Genomic DNA, 23,105 nt, shown 5'->3' with positions numbered 1-23,105 from the left:
TAGAAATGACTCTAGAGCTGAGCCTGACAAGCTGAGTCTAAGTAGTCCTAAAATGTACAAACAGCTTCTCTACTGTGGCATCCTCAGGCCTTGATTTACATTTTTCTCCCCCCTCAGAATAGCAACATTATTTGTCTCGATTTAGCATCATACAGAAATGTTTCAGCACCATTTTCTGCCTGTGTAATGAGCGTCCCAGCCTCACAGGCCTTCTTGCATTGCTGTAAACTTTTTATTCTTGTTAAATCCACGTTGGGAAACAGTTCGAGGCTACAGTCTGCAGTGCGTGGAGAGTTGCGGCTGAGAGGGCCTTGCTCATTCATGTCTGACTTGTTATTGTAAAGGCACCGCAGATTATCTTTCAGCGCCTCTACCCGGCTGTAGGGAGACCGTCTTGGTCCTGGGCTTCGGGCTGAACAGTTGAGATCAGCCTTCTCCCCGCTGCAGCCTCTGAAGCTCTGTTGCATTTGCCATGAGCTGTGTCATCAGCTCTATTCCCACCACTTCAAGATTTCCTCCAGTAGACTGTGTGGGATGTTCCCATGGTCTGTTAGAGCCATAAGCTTCTGCTTCAGCCCAAAGCTTTTTTTTTTTTTTAAATCATGCCCCCATGGCAATGCAGCAATGCCAATGCTGACCATGTGTTGAACTGTTAACCCACACCAAATAGAGGTAAATGAAGAGGTGATGTGACGCAAATTAAAGGCAGATAAAGTGGACCAAAATGTTAAATTCCACACATACAAACCTTTTCCAGGAACAAGAACACAGTTCTGTTTTCTTGCCTGGGCTTCAGTATCACAAAGAGCCATCTGAGTCAGGCTGTGATGTGGAACCATGGGAGTACAAAGCTTTTTGAAGCCTCGCCATGGCCACTTAAGGTGCCTCCTTCCTGTCTGCTCTGCCAGGCTCCGCATCAGGTCCTGCTTGAATACAAGAGCTGGGGGCTGCTGGGAACACTCTGCTCTGCATGAGGCAGCATTTCACCTGCAAATGCTGGTCGGGCAGGTCATTGTCAAAGTTACTTACCACTGTCTGCACACACTGAGTGCAATGCTCATACTGGAATCAAAGCCTTGTATGTGCAGATATACTGTGCTACCTTTGGCAGTGTCTCTTTACCTTGCAGTTCAGTAGATACTGATAATCTATGGACATTTATTAAAATCATAATACAGCAGAAAATGCATTCATTTCCCGTATATATATCATCATTTAGGAATAATTTCTTTAAAACAACTATGGAAAAAAGGACCTGACATAAAAATATTATCTTCACACTCTCTGAATGGGATTGATCATATTCATAAATGTTCACGAAGATAAAAAGCTGACGATTTAAATATGCGCTCTTATTGAAATTTCAGTCCATTCTTACTGAGTTACTTTAAAAAACTGACAACTCAATGAAAAAAACATATGTCATTTTTTATTGTTTTCCTTACAGCAGTTAGTAATATTTTAACGACAGCAAGCCAAAAATAAATACAAATTTTAAATAATTTCAACAATGTGTTTCATTCAACAGAGCAACAGTAGCATTTCACATTAATTGGGCCCAGAATCCAACACACAAAGGCATGGCTTCCTGTCCGAAATGTTCACCTTAGCTAAGTGAATAACATTTACTTTTTTCCATTCAGAAGAGATTCAATTTTCAGTGTCAATTCTCATAATCTGGTCCGTCTGGATTAAAACACAGAGAGGAAGTCACCGTGGTGGAATTGGACTCGGCCCGGCAGAAGCATTTAGGAGACGATGTTGAACATGCGCGGAGAAACAGTAAGCCATGAGGAAAATACTACAAGCAAAAAAAAAAGTGCATAAATATTCAAAATCAAAACTGGAAATTACAGACCTGCAAAAAGCTACTGTAGGCAAGCGATTTAGAAAAATCTCACCTGTGAAGTTTTCATGTACAAAGGAAAAAGTTTCTGTTGTGTATTTCAAAAAGGGTGATGTGACAAACTAAGTCACGTTTATTTTCCCTGACGGATGTGAAAGCACGAGGCAACTGAGGCAACGGCGCCCTCTGTTTACCCATTCTATAGAGTCCCACTGTCCAATCACTACTCTCCAGTCTCTCACGGCATCCAATCACTGATGTTTAATGTACAAGCACAAGCAACTTAACATCGATCGCACTCCAATTCATCCGTTTCCCTTACGTCATTTCCTCTGATCCATTCACAGGGAAGGAGAGCGGCCAGACGGAAGTAGATCCAAAGAACTTACACACGAGCACTCACACATTCACTCACACAAACACGCTCCCCTCTGCATCCACTGGGAACTCTGAGTGCATTCGTTTGTCATCGATGCTCCTCTGTGACTTCATTTCCCTTTGTGGCTGCGTTGCTCCCATGTGCTTTTGGCAGTTGTACGGAGGCCTGGCAGGGCCACATAGTCTTTCTGGAAGCGTGAATTGGGCGTTCTCTGTCGTTTCCTCTCCCCCTGCGTGGTGAAGAAGGCGTCCTGGAAGCGCATGCTTGAGGCCGTGGACTAGAGAATGAGGTGCGAGAAGACGCCAAAATTTAAAAAATGATCCAGGTGGAGAGAATCTTTAAACTTTCCTGCCTTTAAATGATCAAGCTTACAGTTTATGTGTTGCCCAGTAAGTCTAATACTTACAAGTCTACGTTTCACCTTTTTAGGCAGGTCTTCATCTAAGGTATAGACATCTTCCCTTTTTGCCAGCACCTGAGAGCCGTCCTCAAACTCCACCTGAGATTACATGAAAACATTCAGTCGTTACCTCTGCAGTTTGAAATAAATGGACTGCATTTATACAACACATTCATTACAATTTGCCTCTTTTCACCCATGCACACACAATCTATATATTTTATTTGCAGCTAATAATCTCCAATAAAGATACTAGAATTGAATATCAGTCGCACATAAAGCAGTGATCTTTTTGCAAGGATGCAAATACAACAGAATGTATGATCAAGCACACATCATACATGACTGCAAGTAGGGTTAGCGCATTAACAATGCAGAGGTTCACATAGCATTCCCATTGTTTTTAATAATACCATCATTATCTAAAGCACGATAGCCTTTTTTCATCATAAGGACAATACAACTCTTTCTCTGACTGTATCAACGGCTTCAAGTCTAAATGGTGAAGCAGAAGCAGCTCAGACTGTGCACTGACTTTCATATTACTTCTGCTCTCAATAACAAATCTTTGCTGCTCAAGAAATTCAAGCCATTCGATGGCGTTCTTGAAGTAAAACACAGCCTGAAACGATTTCGTACCTGAGCACACCTTGACAATGGAAAGCTCTTGTTCAGCCTTTTCTAAAATCTGTCCCACCTTAAGCCGAGTGTGTGCGTCACAGATGCATCTGTGCATAACTAATGGTTGACGCCCAGCTCAACTAAATAAAGCTTTAAGTGGAAACCGCATGACTCTTAGCTTAGTGAATATTTCAGTAAGTTTGAATAATGCAGATTGTCACCTCCTCCTCATCCTCCTCTTCTCGCCATCCCTCCTTTTTCTACCCATCTGCTTCCACTGTGTGTCTGAATAGCTCTGGCTTCCTATGCACCCATCTTTTCATCCTCCCATCATCTTCCATCTCATCTCCGCTCCTCCTCTTTAGTCGCCATGACTTTCAGCACCTCCCTCAATCTCTGTCTCAAGTGTCCCCTTTCTTTTTCTCATCCTCCACCTCTCCATGAACAGACCTGGGGACCTTAACGACGTCAGAGAAGTCACGAAGATTCTGGTGTTGAGGGAGTTTAACAAGTTTACTGCGGTCTCGCTTTGACCGACGACTGAGTTCAACATTGACAGGAAAAGGATTAAATCTGTGAAACTGGGTTATATCTCCCTCTCTCGTACATTTCAGCCTTTGTCCCGATGATGTCTATCTACAGTGAGCACATGTATGTGTACCTGGTACATGTAGGAGACGTTGGATCCCAGGTATTTGGCACCGTAGAACAGCCCATCAGGCCATTTCACTTGAACAGCTTCACCGACTTCAGGAGGACCCAAGTTCACACAATCTCTGCTCTAGTAATACAAGAGAATAATGGTTGGTCCGTGTCTGAGTAGGTGTCAAAATGTCCTAAAAAGATGAATTCATTCAAAGTGAGTGGTTTGATGTTGTAAAGAACTCTTTTTATCTTATTATTTTAATGTCGTGGTTGGACTTGATTCATATGTATCCTGCGGTTGATAACAAACATTTGGTCAATACTTCTGCTGTGAAACTTTCTAACATACCATAATTTCATCATCTTATTTTTCACACTGTGTATATTGTTAATGGGGAATGGGAAGACAAGACAAAACGAGCCCGTTGCTCACTTTTTCTTGTGCTGCCTCTCATACAGTCTTTATGAGAAGCTTCAACACTGCACAGTGCACATGCCTGCAGTCTTTCTACGGTGCTGTAAAATGCACACCTTCTATGAAGCAATACAACAGCAATAGCAATACACAACAGTGTTTTTAAAATCACCTGAAAGCTTGATGGTTAGAAACTATGCCGAAAACATTTTTTGAAATTTCAAATAAGTAGAATTTGGATTTGCTAATTAGATCATTTGTTACTTGCAGAACTTCATATTGCACAATATCGCAATAGATTCCGGATAGAAAGACTTCAATGCAATTGATTATTTTAGAACTACAATTACCATCTCGTGGTTGTTTACCTCCACCAAACAGTCAAGTTGCAGTTTATATGCATGCTAGTCCAGATTCACATAATATATGTGGTGGTTATCACTATGTTGACACGTATGATTCCAGTGAATAATTTCCAGTGAGAAATGCTGTCTTCACTTAGAGGCTATTTTCACAGAGGACTGATAGAGAGCTTCATCATTTGGCACAACAACAATCACCTGAAGCTCAAATCAGCAGAACCAATGAGCTTGCGCTGAACTACAATGCTTCAAATATGGATGCTGCTGCAAAGATGCTACAAATTATAAAGAGTGGATGCTTCACACACACCATCAACCCTGAAACACATCTACACAGTCTCAAGGTGGACACCCAAGATTAGTGTCGCCAATTCAGTATCTGACCAAATGTGAAATATGGTCACAATCTATGGGGCTGGAGCAGTGATTTTTGGCAGCGAAAATGAAGAAAAAAAAAATGCCCTTGAAACACTTGTATTGGAAAAAGTTGCGCCAACACTGAGAGTGTGAGTGTTAGGGTTAAGGTTAGGGCTAGATTAGGGTTAGGGCTAGGGTTAGGGTTAGGGTTAACTAAAAACTGTTCCACTGAAAAATAAAAAACAAACATTAAAAATAATTTCTTATTTAGATATTTTTTGTTTTGATGTGTTTTTCTACCATCTACTGTCTTTCTTTACACTGCTTTTCAGTTTCAGCTTTCTGTCGCTGTTTTGGCGTGAAGAGAAGGGCTTTGAGCGGAAGGGCAAAGAGAGCGTGATTTACATATCTGCATACTAATGAGAAAACATTACTCCTCTGCTCTGGACCCGAGGTCCGCTCCGAAGCCTCTGACATGACCACACAGCATCCATGAGTTCACCTGGAACTCCCAAACCGCAAGCACATCAAGTCTGTTTCACTCTGCCGCTGTGTGTCCACGTAGAACCAGACTGGGTTTAAGTTAACTTAACTGATGTTATGCTGGTCTGGTAGCAATATGTTGGAATAAGTACTAACATTAACTGATACCTGACATGACTACTGATGAACTGACTGCTCGAAAACTAAACGCCTTTGGCCATGGCTGTCCCTGGCACAGAGGTGTAATTAAAGGGAGTGTACAATTTGCTGTACATATAAATAAGACTGGGTCAATTAAGGCTGAGATTCAGGACTGAATGCAAATGAGTGGAATGTCCACACTCATGCAGTAATAACGGTGTGTGTTTTTGCCTGTCACAACCACTTCTTTTGAACAGTGTTAAGCGCACTGAGGGAGACTTATCCATTAGCATGATCACTTGAAGAAATCCCTGGATTTCAACTCATCAAGACCTGTCATAGGTGTGATGATTTGCTGCTTCCGGGAAAACTCAGCAGTCCAATGATATCCTGTTTTAATTTGAATGACCTTTTCAGAAATCCATGTTATTTCATGGTAATTGCAGAAAGGTTTACAGTGAGAGAACCTATTCACAATAACCTTTGATCTCATTGGTTTTGCAGATGCATGCCTGACAGTCAGATATTAAACAAGCTTATAGGTAATCCCTCATGCAATGACCATTTGAGAACCAATAATAGTCCTTGAAAAAAGGAAGCTTCTTTCAAAATGAGAGAGTTTTAATATGTGAAATGACCTCATACGACTGGGACGTGACCTCTTGAGCGTGTCCGTAATTAAACGTATTCTCACCACTATGTCCTCGGGGTAGGTATCGTTGGAGAAGGAGCCGTCATCAAACATGACCTCGTAGAACATCTGGGAGGTGATCTGGGTGACCTTTGAGCTGTAGTAGCGTAGGTTCTTGTGTTTGGAGATCACCGTCTGCCCCAGTGAGATGGATGCTTGACACGCTCGCTGCTTCTAGTATACACAAAGGAGACCAATTAGACTACTGTACGACAAGCAATACAGTATCCTTTCAAAGTAAAACTTCCATGGTACTGCATCATGTGTGCCGACTCATCGCTACATCACTACTGCTTAGTCTAGCTGCATTTTAAAAGATTTGTTAAGAAACACAAGAAAACCAAAACTATGTGCATGGCCAGGTGCCAACTGATGTAAGAAATTTATTTTGTCCAGATTTTGTGACATTTTTGACTTCTGCCACCACTACTTGTATGTAAGTACCACCAAAGTTAGTGTGAAAATCAGTTTTTTCTGTGTGTGATTTGGGTGTACTGAAAAAGTAATACGTTTTTGACGCCATATATTTCTAAATGAATTCCATCAACATCCATTTTTACATTCCTACACTAAACCACCAGAACACCTTTTACTCTACTTACATTTATGTGACCGACATTCATATGCCCACTTCTACAGTAATGTCTACTGTATGAGAGTAACTCCATCAGGCACAACACTACAACCAATTATCCCTACTGATCTTTTATAATGACATGAAAGTTGCCTAAAAGTGCAGATGCTCTGCCATCTCCTAACTGAGCACTACCTGCTCCATAACACCTGTCCTATGACTTACAGCTGACGAACTCCGTGACTGGTGTCTATGGCAGGTGATTGACACGACATATGGCCAATCATCAGGCTCCATGATGACACCGGCAGCATGGGCACAGGTCACATGAAAGGAGGTGGGACACCGGCCACACGAGCACTGGATGCAAGCACCCGCCTGCCGCTTCCCCGCGCAGCGCTTACGACAATAGATGCACCTCTGCAAACACAGACCAGAGCAAACCGTCAACACGACTGCGGACGGTGACACAGAGGAATAAGATCTATTTTTGCTGTGGCTAATCAGACAGTACTTAAATTGATTAACTGTTGGTTTTGGACTTTTCATGGGATTTGTTGACAATGAGAAAATATGGCTAGCCTCAACCTTTAATACTACAAATACAGTATGTAGTATTAGTATTAGAAAGTGCAATGTTGGTGCGCAAATTTACACTGTAAAAGGTGTAAAAGGTTGGGTACGCAAACAGGATAGGAGGACATTTAATATTTGCCAACCTGTCCAAAAAGGGTCAAAACTGTCCTTGACTTTTTGCACCTTGCCAAGTTCCACACCAGCAAATGTGATGGACGACAAGGCAAGAAAAAACATGCAGTCTTCAAATGTTTTTGATCAGAAGTAAATAGGAAAACAACTAAATTTTGCTTCTAGTGATGAATGATGCATTCTATATCTCTCATTAATTAAGCACAAGACCCCCTGTCACATCTTCTCCTTCCTTCCCATCATCAGTCACTGAGTGTCTTTGTTGCAGTAAAGCAAGCCTGACATTATTCAGTAATGTAGCCTTTGGAACTTGGAAAAAAAGAGTGGTTTATAATCTGTATTTCCACTTGAGAGACTCTGAATATGGGCTCAAGAAAAACAGCAACGAATTAAAGACAAAAGGCCGCTCAGTGAATCATCGCTCGGCTGTGCCATGAACCTCTAACATCACTTAAAACCATTATGGGCTCCAAATAATCAAATCTGTGAAATCTCTTCAATGAACTGTTATTGGATACAGTGGTGTAAACAAAACACAGATACGAGAGAAGAAAATAAGAGGGAGAGAGAGCCCGGGTGTAACAGTCAACAGAAACACGTTGTTTCACCGCTACAATACCAGGAAACCCTCAAATAAGATCATACGGATGACATCATTTGAGGTTTCCACAACAAACCAGTGCTGCGATGTCTGTGTTGTGGTGTTTCCCCCCTCCCCTGTTTGAGCTCTGTGACCAGCACTCAACTGCGCAACACACATAGCCATCCACCGCACGAACATCGCTATACATCCACGCACAAACACACTCACACCTAAGATTTTTCAGACTGCCCCTCGCTTCTCTGCACCAAACAGCCCATCAAGTCCACTTCCTCCGCCGTGACATCTCCCCTCTCCTCCTCTCCCACAAATCCTCGGCGCTCCCACTAAAGGGAAAGAATGACGACATCCTCCCATTATAGCCCCACTCTCTCCCCATTCCTCTTTTACCCGTTTCGCATGCCTCCCATCTCACTCCATTTCCTCCACTCTCCACCTAATAAAACACCCATCTGCGCTCTCTCTTTTTCGCTTCGCTTCCCTGCCCCGTCTTCTTCTCTCTTGTGGTGCCTTTTCACATCTCTTTGAAGGTAATTTATTCATTAATCTAATTCCTGGGAACGCATCCTGAAATATCCATACACGTTGAGAGTTAATATGCCTATATATAGATGAACTCCTGAGAGACGCATATCAGTGGTAAGTGAGCTCAACTGGGAATAAGCTGGTTTGCAAACAAATTCCAGCCTATAAACTGTCATGTTGCTATCTTATCATATCTATGGAAGGACACAGTGAGTTTAAACAGCATATATGGGAGTATGGGCATAGTACAATATTAAAAATTTCAAAAACAAAATTTCCTGGTACATGGAATGGGAAATATTCACTGCCCCAGGAAGAATAACACAGCATTTGGCAGGTGGATTTTATTTATAGTCCTTATGAGCTAAGCCTCTGAAATAAATGCCGTTCATTCATTTGTTTGAAAAATCAATAGCTGATCTAATTAGTTACCTAGACAGCATTAATTAAATCTAACCTCTGCAGCAGGCCCGGCTTTGCCTTTGCATTTATCAGCTTAGCCCACTTAATTCAGATATCGGCTGAGGATCGGGGGGGTATTGAGCATGGAGAGACTCTCAGAGAAGTCCTCTTTTTCTTCTTGCTGGATACCCAAAAAGGTAATGCTTAATTTAAAAAGGGTGAAATTCCATAACTATATTCCCCTTTTTATAAATTAATGGAGCCTCTACAGCTTCACAACTCCTCTATTTCTGAACTGAGGGACTTTTACTCAGCGCTTTTCTCGGTGACTAACTTGGCCTACATTTCACAAAACCTTTTCCCATACCTCCTCCATTATGGAAAGCTGTGTGCTGATGAACTAGCCCGACTGTCTCGTCCACCTATTGAGGACAGCATGACAAGATTCTGACTGACACGCCCCGTGTGGGTGCAGGGGGAGGTGTGCGAGTGTGTAAATTATTAGTATTAATGTACATTTACTGGTGGGAAAACAATTAAAATACATCAATATGTCTGTTATATGTTTTGTGTGAGTTGTTGTGAGTTGTGTGTGTGTGGGTGAGAGAGCCTAACCCACTTTTCCCCATGCCTGCGCCTTCTCCGGGGTGTATTTGGGTGCCTGTGTGGAGCCATGCGTTAAGAACATTCCCACAGTAAATTATGAATGTGTATGTGTGCACGGCTGTGTGCGTGTGTGTTGTGTGATAGTAAATTATGAATGTATCGGCCTGCTGCAGGGGCAATGGGTCCAATGCGAGCTTCAAAACACGTGGCTCACAGTGTGAACATACAAAAGATGAAGCGAACAAAAGGGAGGTTTTCTGTCAAATGTCAATTAAGACAAAAGACCTGTGTCATCATAACACAAGTGTTTTCTTCCTGCCACAGCATCTGCGAACGGGTTTATAATTTATTAAATCAGTCTGTGCTGTTTTTCATATTTTACCTTAATTTAGAACTCAGCGAGGTTGTATAAAAGAGGCCCATCTGTTTTATCATCAACTGAAGCATGGGTCAATCCAAAAAGCGCTTGTGTCAGCGTGTTAATTAGTGAAAAATTGGCAGCAGAGAGTGAAGATTTTGTGTCATCATGGAGTTGTGAGTGAAATGATTGGGGTCATATATCTTTAGATCAGACACATCTTCCAATGGGAAAAAGCTGTATAGCGCATGATTATCAAAGAGCGTGCTTTCAGCTGCTTTGCTGGAAATCTCTGTAATCTGTGGTGTCAAGCAGAAACTGGCACTGTGACAAATTTGTCAGCGTTGAACATTTTAAAGGAAGGTAGTGCTGTTTTCCCAAAAAAAGTCTTCAGATCACGACAAGATCTGAAACGTTTTGGCCATCATCAGAGTCATGTCAGAGGCTTTTTTTTTTATAAGCGCCCTGCCCTTTCCAGCCTGCAATACAATTTTCATTTTGTTCAGATTTTGGCCTGTGGATATGGAGACTGACTTTGTGGTTTGTGCTTTCATATCCAAATGAGCTTAATTTCAATGTGGTGTCAGCAGATATGAACCATATCCCTGTAAATACTCTGTGGGTAATGTCACTGTGTCCACAAAGTTAGCAGCCCGTTCAGTGTCAGTGCAGTAGTATCCCCTCAACTATTTTGGGGAAGGCACTCATGTAGGAACCTGGATTGTCTGGTTTCATTATGGTGGAGTCTGACATTTCTGTTACAACGCTCTAAACCTGATACACTCAGCTGCCAGTTTTTTTAGGGAGGTCTAAACACATAACAGCTAAATTCATTTTCATACTATCGCTTTACACTGGGAGGTGTTTCTAATATGGATTTAAATTACTGTCCACTCCATTTTTCATCACTCCTTTGACAGTTGAAAGTAGAGCGATGGCAGGACATGAGGGGAGACAAATGGGGTTACAGAGAGCCTCAGCTGAACCGACATGGTTGCGGTTCAAGGTTGGTGGCCTAACCCCTACGACGGAACCGAGGAAGCTGTGGTTCCAGATTGGCGGCTTAACCCCTACGCCACCCCTTATCCATGACGGGTGACTTAATACGAGAAAGACCATTCAGTATGATGTCAACACCACAAACTGCAGCCTCCAAAATGACCATGAAGTTGAAACATCTAACTAAAGTTGTAACTTTATAACCTTAATCAAATCAATTTCAGGGCTGTCACATTAGTCTGAAATGTTTTCAGCTGAGTGGATCCACAATATCTTGACAACAAAATACAACAAATACTGAATATTAATCATGTTTTAATGTCACTGTCACTCTCAGCTCGTCTACGTCTACTTTTGGAAAGCAAACTGGTATTAATGTAAATCAAGCGCTCTAAGAAATCATATATGCTTCTTAAAAAGTTTTCAATTACATGCAGTAAGTATTGCTGAAACAATAATGTAAGCAGGGAATGGACAGGCAGAACTCATCTGTGTTGGGATGTCCCTCTCCAACACTTTGCTTTCTGCTGAGCTCTCACGGTGCCTGCAGCAGAGAGCTAACTATAGTGGCAACATGTCAGGTCTGCTGAGGCGCACTCCAGCTCTCTCATTAAGCAAACATATATACACACACAGACACACACACACACAGGCAGGCAGACGGACATGCCACCACACATGTATAGACAAACAACCACACAGAGACAGCCCAACACACACAAACCCCCACTCCCACCCACCAGTGGTTAATTATCTAGCTTTGATTGCGGGCATGTTCGTCTCACATTGTTAATTAGAACTGTGAACACTTCATTAATTAGACCAAGCCAGTCCTCAAGGACCTGGGGAATTCCAGCACTGCATCAGTGTGTGCGTGTGTGTGTGTGTGTGTGTGTGTGTGTGTGTGTGTGTGTGTGTGTGTGTGTGTCCTCACCAGCTTATATCGCTGCATGGGGATCCTACTGGTGTCAATGGGACTCCTCTTGCCTTCATCGCTGAACCTTGCCTCTGGCAGTGCTACGGCACACATCACATGGGCCCATCTATATAGTGCGCGTGCGCACACACAGACACACGCGCACACACACACACACAAACAAACAAGAGAATACATTGTGATGATTAAAACGCACAGATGATTAATTCGTCTGAGCTCTGGAGATCAGAGATGAGTATGCAGAGATAATCACAGAACAAAAGCCTGTCTCACTTGTCGTTTTGGGTTTTCTTCAGCGCTCCACCTCTGAGGTTACAGAGACAGCATTCCTGAGAAAACATAAAGAGAGAGTGAGTAAGAGAGAAAGAAGATGCTTTTCTTTCATTCACAAATATCCTTACAAACGATTAGATATTTAGAATACCTGCATGTAAGAGCCGCATTGTGTGTGGCACAAGGACAAATGTGTGGAAAATTGCTGAGTTGTTTTATGTTGAATAAGGTAGATGAATTTTAGCACAACATAGATGCAAAATCACCTTTTCTTTCAATAGAAATGCTGTAAAAAATCTACATATATCTATTTCTTTCATCAAAATTTGTTTGTATTGTGATTTCTTTGTGATCTGCAGGTATGTCTGGCCTCGGAGAGGGATCCCTCCTCTGTTGCTTTTCCTGAGGTTTTCTTCCATTTTTTTCCATATTAAAGAGTTTTGTCAGGGGAGTATTTCCTTATCCGAATCTAAGGTGTAAGGACAGAGGGTGTCGTACAGACTGCAGCACTCCTTAAGGCATGACGATACCACAAAGCAGCTACAAATAGCAACATTTCTTTGTGAGAGAAACAGTGAGGATTTTGTGAAACGTGTCTTTAAGAAATATTAACCCTAGTGACACCCCCAGCATGAGATAAAGTCTATCAAATGTCTTAACTACAGTCATATTTCTTTATGTTATAACAGAGACGTATAGAGGGATGGGATTTCCAGTCAGATGGTCTGCAGATCCTTCTTCCATCAGGTGATAAAGCGTGAGAGGGATCAAAACATGTGCAAGTGTTGCACCAGCACAGAGTGTGTGTAACAATCACACAAGGAGAAAAAACTGTCTTACTGCTATAAAGCTTCCTTCCGTGCAGCGATCACACGACCACTGTTCGCTGACGTCATGCGCAGCTACACCGTAGCAACCTAAAGGAAGAAGAAGCGATTGATGAAAATCAGGGGTAAAAATACATCTGGTAAAGTTAGCCGTCTCTCACTCAAGCTCTCATTCAAATGCTGCTGAAGCGCTTTACTCTAACCTGGTGGCATGGTGTCCATGAACCCTTCACAGAAAACAGCAGACTTGACAGCAAATGGTAAGTCTATCATCAGCTAGAAACAGCAGAATGAGATGCCACGTCCACATAGTTTCCACAGATTTTCAGCAGAAAAATGGCATTGCTCCGTGCAGAGATGCATAGTATTTCAGACTATGTGGAAATGGAGAGGTCTAACATGTGCGTGTGTGTGTGTGGGGTAATGGTTGTGGTTGAGCAAGAAAAGCAGACAACACAAGAAGAAGAGGAACATTTATGTGTCTTTGTTTCTAAATGCATCCGTTTTTGTGTTCATTGATCTACTGAAGAGTGACAGAGAGACTCGCAGTGACTTGAAACCACGCTTTCACTTCACACACTCGTGCAGCCTTTGGTAACCCGGATGACATGGCTGACAGATGCCGCAAAACATAAAGCAGCATGAAAAACAAGTCTGTGTAAATATTGCAGTTCTGTTTGGTTTTGGTCTGTGTCCTTGGTGTGGCAGAACGGCATAAATGTTTTAGAAAGGAAATAAATGCTGGTGGCCGCTCGCAGGAAAACATTTTGAATTTAAAAGTAAGACAAATGTGATTCTTTTCAAAGCTGACAGCTAGTTAAAATCCATGGGCTAGAGGTTTTAGACACATAAGCTGAGGAGGGATTTCTATTTGTAAGAAACACTTTAAGTCTGTATATGAGTGCATGTCTCTGTTCTTTTCCCCTACTATCCATCACCAAACCAGACATAGAAACTAAGCTCACCTCTCTTTCCTTTCCCAAGTTCAAATAACAGTCGAGAGGGAAAGCAACATCAGCTTGTGCTTATTGTCGGGTCTCGAAACCAAACTTGTGGCTTTTTCATCAGTGTCAAATGACATACTCTTCATCTTCTACTCCCACACTACTGTACCTCCACATAAAGTAGTAGTAGTAGTCCATATAGTAGATGCAGTAGTTATATACATAACAGCCAGACCCTCCAGAGTACAAATTAGGTGGGATCAACACTAGCGGCAGGAGAGCATGAGGGATTGAAACTGACTTAGGAAGAAGCAATGTCATTTTAAAGCTGTGGATTCGGGATGGCGCGTGAGACTTTCAGAAAGTCTGTGTGTGCGTGCATGTCTGCAGGGGACTGGCTGGAAGCTTAAGATACTGGCAAAATGTGTACGGATTGGGAAAGAGATCTGGGGCTGTTAAAGTGCGTGAATGAGGGATTGAGAAAAAGCAGAGTGTATCGCGTCTGTGTGTCCAGTGGAACCGAAAGGCTCCGGGGATTTTTAAGAGTGTGTGTGAGGGCTTGATGCACTGGCTTGGGGATTTTTGCGCAGGAAGTACGTGTGGTGAAGACGGAGGATTCACCCTCATTCGGGTGACGGGGAATATAAAACACTCCAAACCACAGAGAGAGAGAGCGCGAGGGAGAGAGGGGCAGAAAGGGACACAGAGGGGGTGGAATCAGGACTCAAACCCACTGACCCTCTCACACTGACATCAGAGAGACAAGCACGACATGTCGAAACACACTGTGGCTGGGTGAGGTAGGTACCAATAGACACTTTGAAGTTTAGGCCGCTTTCACACCAGAGCTGTTTGGTCCGCTTTAAACGGACCAGAGTTCATTTCCTCAGATAGTCTGCTTCGTTTGGGCAGGTGTGAAAGCTCATCCGAACTCTGGAGCGGACCAAACAAGCGAACTCTGGTCCGCCTGAAAACATGGGTCTCGGTTCGCTTGCAAGTGAATCCTCGGTTCGGTTCGTATGCAGTGTGAAAGCTCACCGGACCAAACACGGGACCAAATGTACGTAGTGACGCTATACGCAGTGCATACGCATGCTAAAATACAACATATCTCATCTGTATTTATAATATAGCTTGATTCTGCATCTCTATTTACAGCTCATTAGTCCTTACGTGAATGTTTATTGTTGCTATGGCAACAAGTGACCACTGACATTAGCAGTTGCTAGCTAGCTTAGCTCAATTGTCTGAACAACAATAACCCATAAATTCACAATTTGGCATATTTAAACAAAATCAAATCACAACTACCAACAGTCACAGTCCTTAAACTCTGAGCTCATGTGTTGTCACGTTAGATCGTCAAAGTCAAAAAAAAACCAGAATCAATCCCTGACAAGCTACGATAGCATTATAGGAACAGTTGCGTTCACTGTTGTTTTTCCGGGCTGGGAGGGAGGGATTTCCCCTCCTACTTTGTCCAATCGACAAGCGCCCCTTTCAACCACGTGATGCTGCTCAGAAAGTTCGGTGCGCTTTAGAAATCACAGTGTGAAAGCAGAACTGAAACAAGTGATAAATGCAACAATGTTGCGACTTTCAGCTCCCCAATCGAACCGAGTCCGCTTGGTCAGGTGTGAAAACGACCTTAGAAACTGTGCTTACAACACTGGGGTCTACCTTAGGAAAGGCCACATGCTCTCTCACACACTCACACACACATACACACTGCTCTGCCCTTGTGCACACATACTTGCATGGACTTGCAGGCAACAGCCTTGGCAGTAGAGCAGAGGGGAGGTGCCATCTTCCTGCAGCAGAGGGTTAGTGGGAGTTGGCGGGCAGTTCTGCTCCCGGAAAGAAAAGCAGATCTCTGGGACCAGGGGCTTGGTCCTCCTCAGACCACTGCAGGGATGCGTGGGGCCCTCCATTGAAGATGAAGACATTGAGGTGTCTTTAGCTACGATAGGTGTATTGTCCTCCGCTTTGTCTTCAGCCTAAAAAAAAAGAAAAAATGTGAGTGATTTTCATTGTAGCCAGTGGCAAATTAGAGGAGCTGGTTCTGTAACAAGGCAGATAAGCTGCAGGAAAACCACAAAACCTCCATCACCAGCAGGCTTTGTAATTATTTTCAATATCAGCGTTACTTAGCGTAATTATTTAGCTGTAGCTCATCTATTAAAACACAGTAGAAAATACTCATATGTCTCTTTCTGAATGCCAGTGAATTAAAAAGGACAGTGTTGTGGACAGTACATGCAGCTCTCGACTGTACGCATCAAATCAGTTTGGCGATAAAAAGGCAGACCAGCAACAGCAGAATCACCACGAACATGACATTACAGCAGCTGATTAGATTAGTTTGAGGGGTTTCTACTTTTTCCATCATTGTATGAGATGACTGATGTTACAGAATGTATTATCAGGTTAGCAAAGTCATTTCCTGAGCCGATGAAACTCAGTCAACACGGTTCTATTTATAAAAGAGATGCAATTCTGAAAGTTCAAAGAACGTCCAAATAAAGGAGGGACCTGCGAATTCGGCAAAAAACAGCGGGTAAATGTGGCTATAAATATTACTAGGGTGGGTAGGTGAAAAAGAAACAGAATGTGCTGCAGATGGGATTAAATCACTGACAAGTGCAGGTAAAACTGAAATCATGCCTCAGAAATAAATCCTGTGTGATTGTGGCTTAAGGGGCAAAAGTAAAGTGTCTATAGCTATATGTGATGTGCTAGTATTGATTTCTCTATCTTCAGCTCGGCGGCTGGGAGATACAGTCATCTCTTTAAGTGAGTTTATGCTCAATACATATACATATATGTGCTCATAAAACTTTTATGCATTTTGGATACAAGCATTCACCAAATGGCACAGGTTGCTGAACTCCCCCTTACCTGGTAATAGGGCATAAAGAGTGTGCACACAGCGCAGTATGGCTGCATGGTAGCTGCATGAGCATTGTACTCCCTCTCCGCTGTGAAGCAGCTCTTCCTGTTCTGCCACAGGTAGATGAGGGGCTTCGCCCACGCCTCCATTTCCTGCTCCTCCTCCTCTGCCAGGTTTGCTTCAGGGGGCTCTAAGTGGAGACAGAACAAAGCCTTACAACCTTGCAATAACTTACTTACTCTTTAACCCAAATGATGACACACGCAAAACAGAGTGCAAGCCTCTTATTTTGGTAGTTTGTTAATTAAGCCTTAAGAAGCAATCGTACGGCCTGAACATTAAAAAAAACAGCGTGCATCATTCTCACGACTGACTTCAGCGGTATTAATAGACTTGATGCTAAGTCGGATCTAATCCAACCACATTGGTGACAATCTGTCAAACAGTTTCAATGAATAGGAACCTGTCTGTTTATAAAATTACCCAAAATGATTAAGAGCTCTCATCATCATAAACAAGGCTCTCACTGCCATGGTCATTTCATGGTCATTTCTTACTCACAGATAAACAAGTAAAACAGCTGCTGAATTATTCATTCTCTTTTACAACCACAGAGATGATGAATGTGACTGTGTGCGTGTGTGTATATGTGCATTAGCAGTTGTTAATTGAGGGCCCTCCCTTCCACACTGTTAAACCCATGAAAACAAAGAGTATCTATCACTAGGCCATTTTTCTGTGGTAGGCCCGACAGTTAAATTGTTTGGTTTATGCGTGCATTGACGTCAGAAGAATCATTTGGGGGGACATAAAATGTGAAAAATGAGGAGGGGGAAGTGGGGTCGGCAGAGTGGAACGGTTCAATGGTTATAAAAAGCTACGCTGTGGGAGCAACACAAATGTTACCTGACATTACTTAATGCTTAAAAGTTACAATATTAAGTTGACAAAGTCAATTCTATTCCTTCTGAGCTCATTTTCTTGCTAGCTATTCTACCTTTTAACAAAAAATGGTTTTCAAGAATACTTTAAATTGGGTTTTGGTTTATAAGCCAGAAAGAGTTATGACAACTGTATTCTGGTTCACAGCAATGCAACCAGCAGAAGTCAAAGGATCATGGTGTCTGGCCTGCTGCCACCCACAATGCAGCCCCAACCACAACAGGAAATGTCCCTAGGTTTTTATTGAAATGAGCACGGCTCTTGGCTCACAGTATGAGCATGTGTCAGTGTCTGGATGCTGAGAGTCTTTTTAAGGCTAAACCTTCATGATACCTTTCAATGAACTATGTGAGCTGTGTGAGTGTGTGTGTGCCCCCACCATCGTCACTGGCAGCCTGCTGTTTGACAGCAGTGGGTACAGCCCTTGCAGTAGGTTTCCTGAGTGGGTGACGCCAGCTCTTAGTGGTCCTTTTCACTGACAGCGCAGGGTACTGGCGGCAAGAACAGCCATCATTGAAAGGCAATAGAGTGCAAGTAATCTGTATTTGTATAAAACTTGAGCAAAAGACTGACTGTGTATGATTGTGTGTGAAAGAGCACTCACAGCACAAACCTCCCCTGGTTCCAGGCCTGATTCGAAACACTCGTAGTTACTGGTATCATTTTCCTCTTCTTCCTCTTCTTCCTCCTCATCAGATGACTCACTACTGCTCTCTCCCTTGGTACTACTTTGCTGCTCCGCCTCGTCGCCATCAGATCCCCCTTCTTCCATATCAGACACCCCATCCTGTTCTCCTCCTCCCATCACAAGAGGTGAAACAGCAGTGTCTGAGTGCTGCCTCTCCTCCGCCTCCCTTTGTCTCCCCAGCTCTCTGCACAAGGAGAGGGCTTCAGACCCGTCCGCTTCCCCTCTGTGGAGCTCATAATCTCCACAAAGCCCCAGGGGCTCAACAGCACCGACTGAAACTAGCGAGGTGGGCTCGAGCTGGGCCCATGTGAGTGGGCCACCTTCCTCTTCCCGGTTCTCTGACTCACGGAGGTCTTGTTCTGGGTCCTCCAGGTCTGTGACCTCTTTACACTGAGGTTCAGTCCACATGGTGTAGGGTAGGGGGTCATGGGTAAAGTCAGAAGGGAGTTCGGGGTTCAGACTCTGGATGAGCACTGCAGAACTCTGGGAATTTAAGTTTTTCCATATGCTGCTAGAGAAAGGTTTGGGGTCCATGTATGGGTTCTGAGAAGTACAATGCGAAGCAGAGTATGTAGTGTGCTGGTGGAGGTGTAATGCTGAGTGACTGTCACTTTGAGTGCATAATGGAGGGGAAGGGGCTGAGGGAGTACTGTTTGAGGTACCAGTTAAAAGAGAACTGGCACTGCTCAGACTCAACGCAGACGGAACGTCTCTTTGAACTGGGTCCTCTGAGTTATCTTTACTTGCTAACTCTGCTAAGCTGTATTGGTGCTCTGTTTGCGGTGCAGTGCTCTCTACTAGCTGGCATGGGGAAGCATCGCTCTGTCCAGTTGTAACATTTTCCAGCTTTGTGCGATCATTTTCTGCAGCAATTCCTCCCATTATTAGCATTTCATGGACACCACCAGATGTTATTTTGTGCATAGCATTGGCAGTTAAATGAGCCATGTTTCCTTCTAAACCAGACACTGCTGCCCCCTCACAATTATACGGAGGATCTAAATGCCAGTTGTTGGCATGTTGTACAGTATGAGGTTCCTTATACATCATTAAGTCAATTTCTCCCTTTTCCTGTTTGGTTCCCTGTGAGGATGGAGAGTCAGTTGGTGTCTCCCGCTGAAGCACAGGTGCAACCTGGTGACTGCACGACGTTGATTCTGGGACGTCAGTTATCCCGTCATGAGCCGGGGTGAGGGAGGGCATCTCTTGGGTCAGGACAGGTGGCAGAGGGCAGATTCCGACCTTATCTATTGGCTCCGGAGTGAGTTGTGGCATATCCACTGCATTCCTCTGTAGCAGAGGGGGGAAAAGATTTTCCTCAGTGCTGCTTTTTTCTAAAATGCAATTGTGTCCTGAAGGGGAGAAGGAGCCACATGATGTGTGACTATCTCCCTCTACTGGCTCAGTTTTGAGATCATAAAGTGCTTCTGTAGTGGAGTGTGGATTGATATGTTTTGGATCAACAGTGTCAATTTTCTCTGCTTTTGCAGTGCTGTCAGTGTAATTCTCAGAACCTGTGTCCATGCTGCTGTCAGTGTTTGGTGTTAGGCTTAAAGTGTCTTCTCTACATGAGGAACTAGATGTCTGAGCTTTAGAGTCAGGGGGACACAAGCTCATCTCAGTCTCAGCAGAAGTGCTTGTCGTGTGGTAGGATGAGCAGAGTTTGTTGTCTTCCAGGGGAGGGACCCTGTTAGAGCAGTCCTGAGAACTTGAAAAGTCTTGTGGTTCAGGAGAGGAACACCTTGGCTCATTATTTCCATGATGCATTTGGGTGGCCTCGGGCCATTGTCTGAGTCCTTCAGGAGTCCTGCTCACGACCCCTGACCCTGAGAGGCCTTGAGGGCCAGTATGAGTCTCTGTCTCCACCTTTACATTTTTCACCAGTGAAGCAGGGGAGGGAAAGGGGCTGCACTGAGAGTTACTGGATGGCTCCTTATTAGAAAATCCCAAACTATTACTCTCCACGCGATTTACCTTGACCACACACATCTGTCTGCAAGGACCTGTTGAGGATAAAAAGATAGATAAAATGTGAAATCCACCATCAAGGACTGTCAAGTATTTTATAGATCTCAGTTCAGAGAAATTCCCAAAATATAAGAAAATAGGCACAAAAACATCCATACGCAAACACTTCCTACTTTCAGGCCTGTTTTCATCACCGTTCAGATCAAAGTGATACCCAAAGTCTAAAAAATACCTTCCACTGCCACTCTTACCAGAAAGCTGAACAGAGTTCTGATTCTGGTTGTGCTTTGAGTCAGCTTCATTATTCTTCTCTTGCTCCTCTTCCTTGCAGGTTGTTTCTGCCATAGACTTTCGCACCTTTGGCCCAGCTGGACCGCTCAGGCCTTTCCTCTTGCTGCTGGTCAGTGCTGAGCTGCCATCCAGGCCAACGGGCTCCTCTGTGGTTCTGAGGCGCTTGGAGCGCATACGAGAGTGGCTGCTACTGAAGAAGGGAGAGAGTTCAATGAGGAGTGAAGCCCAAACACCTTGAATCACGCTGAAAAGCAATGAGAGCAAGTGTGGAATTTTGAGACTGAGGAGAAAAATTTGGTTTTTGTATTCCTGGCCACATATTTTAGGTCACTGGCCAATGGTGGCCACCATTACAGGCACCAAGTGTGAGGTTCATCATCACAATCTGATGCATCTGCAAATGTTCTTTTTTTTCCAGACACATGTTCATTTCAGATTCAAATTTTGCCTGTCCTTGCACAAAGACTGTGTTTAAATTAAAAGCATCATACCATAAATATACTACTGGCAATATTCCTGCTCCACATTAGCAGCAGCAGACTACTTACAGTAACTGTGTGGCATACAAACAGAGGAAACATTGCCTGAGTATGACTACAGTACCCTTTATTGGCAGGTCTGGCCTTGCGCCGCCTCTGCAACCAGCTCTGCAGCTCCGGTGTAGTGCTCGGAGTGGCATGCGTGTGGTCAATAGGTGCAGAATCTTTGCCCAGCATCCAGTTCGGGTACCGGTCAGGTTGAAAACGTTTAACAAAGGGTTCCATGGATATCTTTACCATGTCCCTGCTACAAGTGCACTGGAGGAAAGAAAGAGGAGGACAAATACTGAGCTTGAGAAGTAAAACATAAAGAAGCCTTGCTGTGTTCACTTTAAGCCTAAATTATAATGTTCAGTTTGACGCTGTGTGATTTTACTTGAAATTACCTGCATTCAAATCTGGGACACTTCTTTGTCTGTTTTTCAAAAGACATGAGGAGGTGCACAGTTTCAGCTGAACTGAATTTACCTGCGTGGCCACTTTGCCATAGTCTATCCAGCGCACAGTGGCAAAGTTGGTGGACTCCGCACAGTTGAAGCCATGATTGAAGCCAGCATGGTAGCCATAAGGGAAGGTGATCATGAACTCTCCAGCTTCCTGAGTAATCTAGCGAGGGACAAAGACACAGGGGGAGAGTTTGCTTCATGAGGACACAAGAGTGACGAAACACTGAATTGGAAACTTCTGGGTTTTCAGGAATTAGCAAGTGAAACCAAAGAAATAAAAGAATTAAAAGATCAGTCAAAATGAGCACTGCTAGTTTCAGTGGCAAGAAAAGCTGTTTTCAGACAGTTGGTAAATAAAAAAGGAGTATAAATGGCAAGAAGAGGAGGACAGAGTAATTTATTCAAAGGGGCTGAAAGCCTACCTTATCAAAGGGAATGCCATACTTCTTCAGTATGGAAGGGGAGATTAGAGTCATCTTGTGACGAAGAAAAGCCTCACATCCCTTGAAGCTGTTGGGGAAGAAACCTGACAAAAACATGCACATACACACACACACACACACACCATGAACATAGCCTATAAGCCAAATACTTTTTCTGGTTGAAACATTTTTCAACATTGAGATTCATTTGAGAAAATAACAGGGAAAAATGTAACATTTTCACCTGCCAGCCCTTAATTTTCTGCCAATCATCTAATTGATTAATCAAGCCTTTGCTAAGTGGATTGCTGTCCGTAACAGCTAAGCACATGGTAGCCGACTGTGAAATTGGTAGTTTAACTCTCACCCTTTCTACTTTCACTTATCCGGTGAAGTAATCAGCACTGCAAGCTAAGACCTAATAGCCTCATTTTAAATGAGCCTTACATGGGCTTGACCATGTGGGTGGGAATTTAGCTTCTTCACTTGAACACTTGAAAACACCTGTTAGTTGTAAATCTAGTCATATGCATTGCAGTTTTAGTTTACTAATGTCTGGATTTTCCTAAAGTGGCTCAGAAAGTAAGGATCTTTGTCCAGTTTATATCTCTACTAGTTGCACTTTTTGCTTGTTTGTAGTCAGGGCTCATTAGCATTCTGCATCTTTAGCTGCGCTGTTACCTCAAGCGCCCTCTCATTGCTGAGTTTAATTTATGTGCTGTACTTTGCTGTTTAATGCAGACTTGCTTCTGCATGCCGCAATTGTTATTTAATAATTATTTCATTACATCTCCCACTTCCATTTAGAGGGAGAATACAAAGAGA

General features: G+C 43.3%; 1 protein-coding gene across 3 annotated transcripts in view; it reads right to left on the bottom strand.

Annotated features, from left to right (window-relative positions):
* Positions 1 to 1,409: 1,409 nt before the first annotated feature.
* The window catches only part of kdm4c (lysine (K)-specific demethylase 4C), a 28,869-nt gene continuing 7,173 nt past the window's right edge, over positions 1,410 to 23,105 (bottom strand). The window contains exons 7-22 of one of the 3 annotated variants that reach the window (XM_070975199.1): positions 22,281 to 22,384; positions 21,881 to 22,018; positions 21,477 to 21,670; positions 20,834 to 21,063; positions 18,531 to 20,617; positions 18,306 to 18,417; positions 16,993 to 17,174; positions 15,848 to 16,091; positions 13,164 to 13,240; positions 12,324 to 12,379; positions 12,048 to 12,156; positions 7,140 to 7,334; positions 6,344 to 6,514; positions 3,908 to 4,027; positions 2,632 to 2,724; positions 1,410 to 2,502 (exon numbers count right to left, since the gene is read on the bottom strand). In XM_070975199.1, coding sequence (XP_070831300.1) covers positions 2,335 to 2,502; positions 2,632 to 2,724; positions 3,908 to 4,027; positions 6,344 to 6,514; positions 7,140 to 7,334; positions 12,048 to 12,156; positions 12,324 to 12,379; positions 13,164 to 13,240; positions 15,848 to 16,091; positions 16,993 to 17,174; positions 18,306 to 18,417; positions 18,531 to 20,617; positions 20,834 to 21,063; positions 21,477 to 21,670; positions 21,881 to 22,018; positions 22,281 to 22,384 — 4,280 coding nt within the window. In that variant the 3' untranslated portion in view covers positions 1,410 to 2,334. The remainder of the gene's footprint in view (positions 2,503 to 2,631; positions 2,725 to 3,907; positions 4,028 to 6,343; positions 6,515 to 7,139; positions 7,335 to 12,047; positions 12,157 to 12,323; positions 12,380 to 13,163; positions 13,241 to 15,847; positions 16,092 to 16,992; positions 17,175 to 18,305; positions 18,418 to 18,530; positions 20,618 to 20,833; positions 21,064 to 21,476; positions 21,671 to 21,880; positions 22,019 to 22,280; positions 22,385 to 23,105) is intronic. The other 2 variants (XM_070975202.1, XM_070975201.1) reach the window with 2 other exon arrangements.

This window comes from Chaetodon trifascialis, chromosome 2, assembly GCF_039877785.1.
Source record: "Chaetodon trifascialis isolate fChaTrf1 chromosome 2, fChaTrf1.hap1, whole genome shotgun sequence".
NCBI classification, from domain to species: Eukaryota; Metazoa; Chordata; class Actinopteri; order Chaetodontiformes; family Chaetodontidae; genus Chaetodon; species Chaetodon trifascialis.
This window is presented reverse-complemented; position numbering and strand designations above follow the sequence as displayed.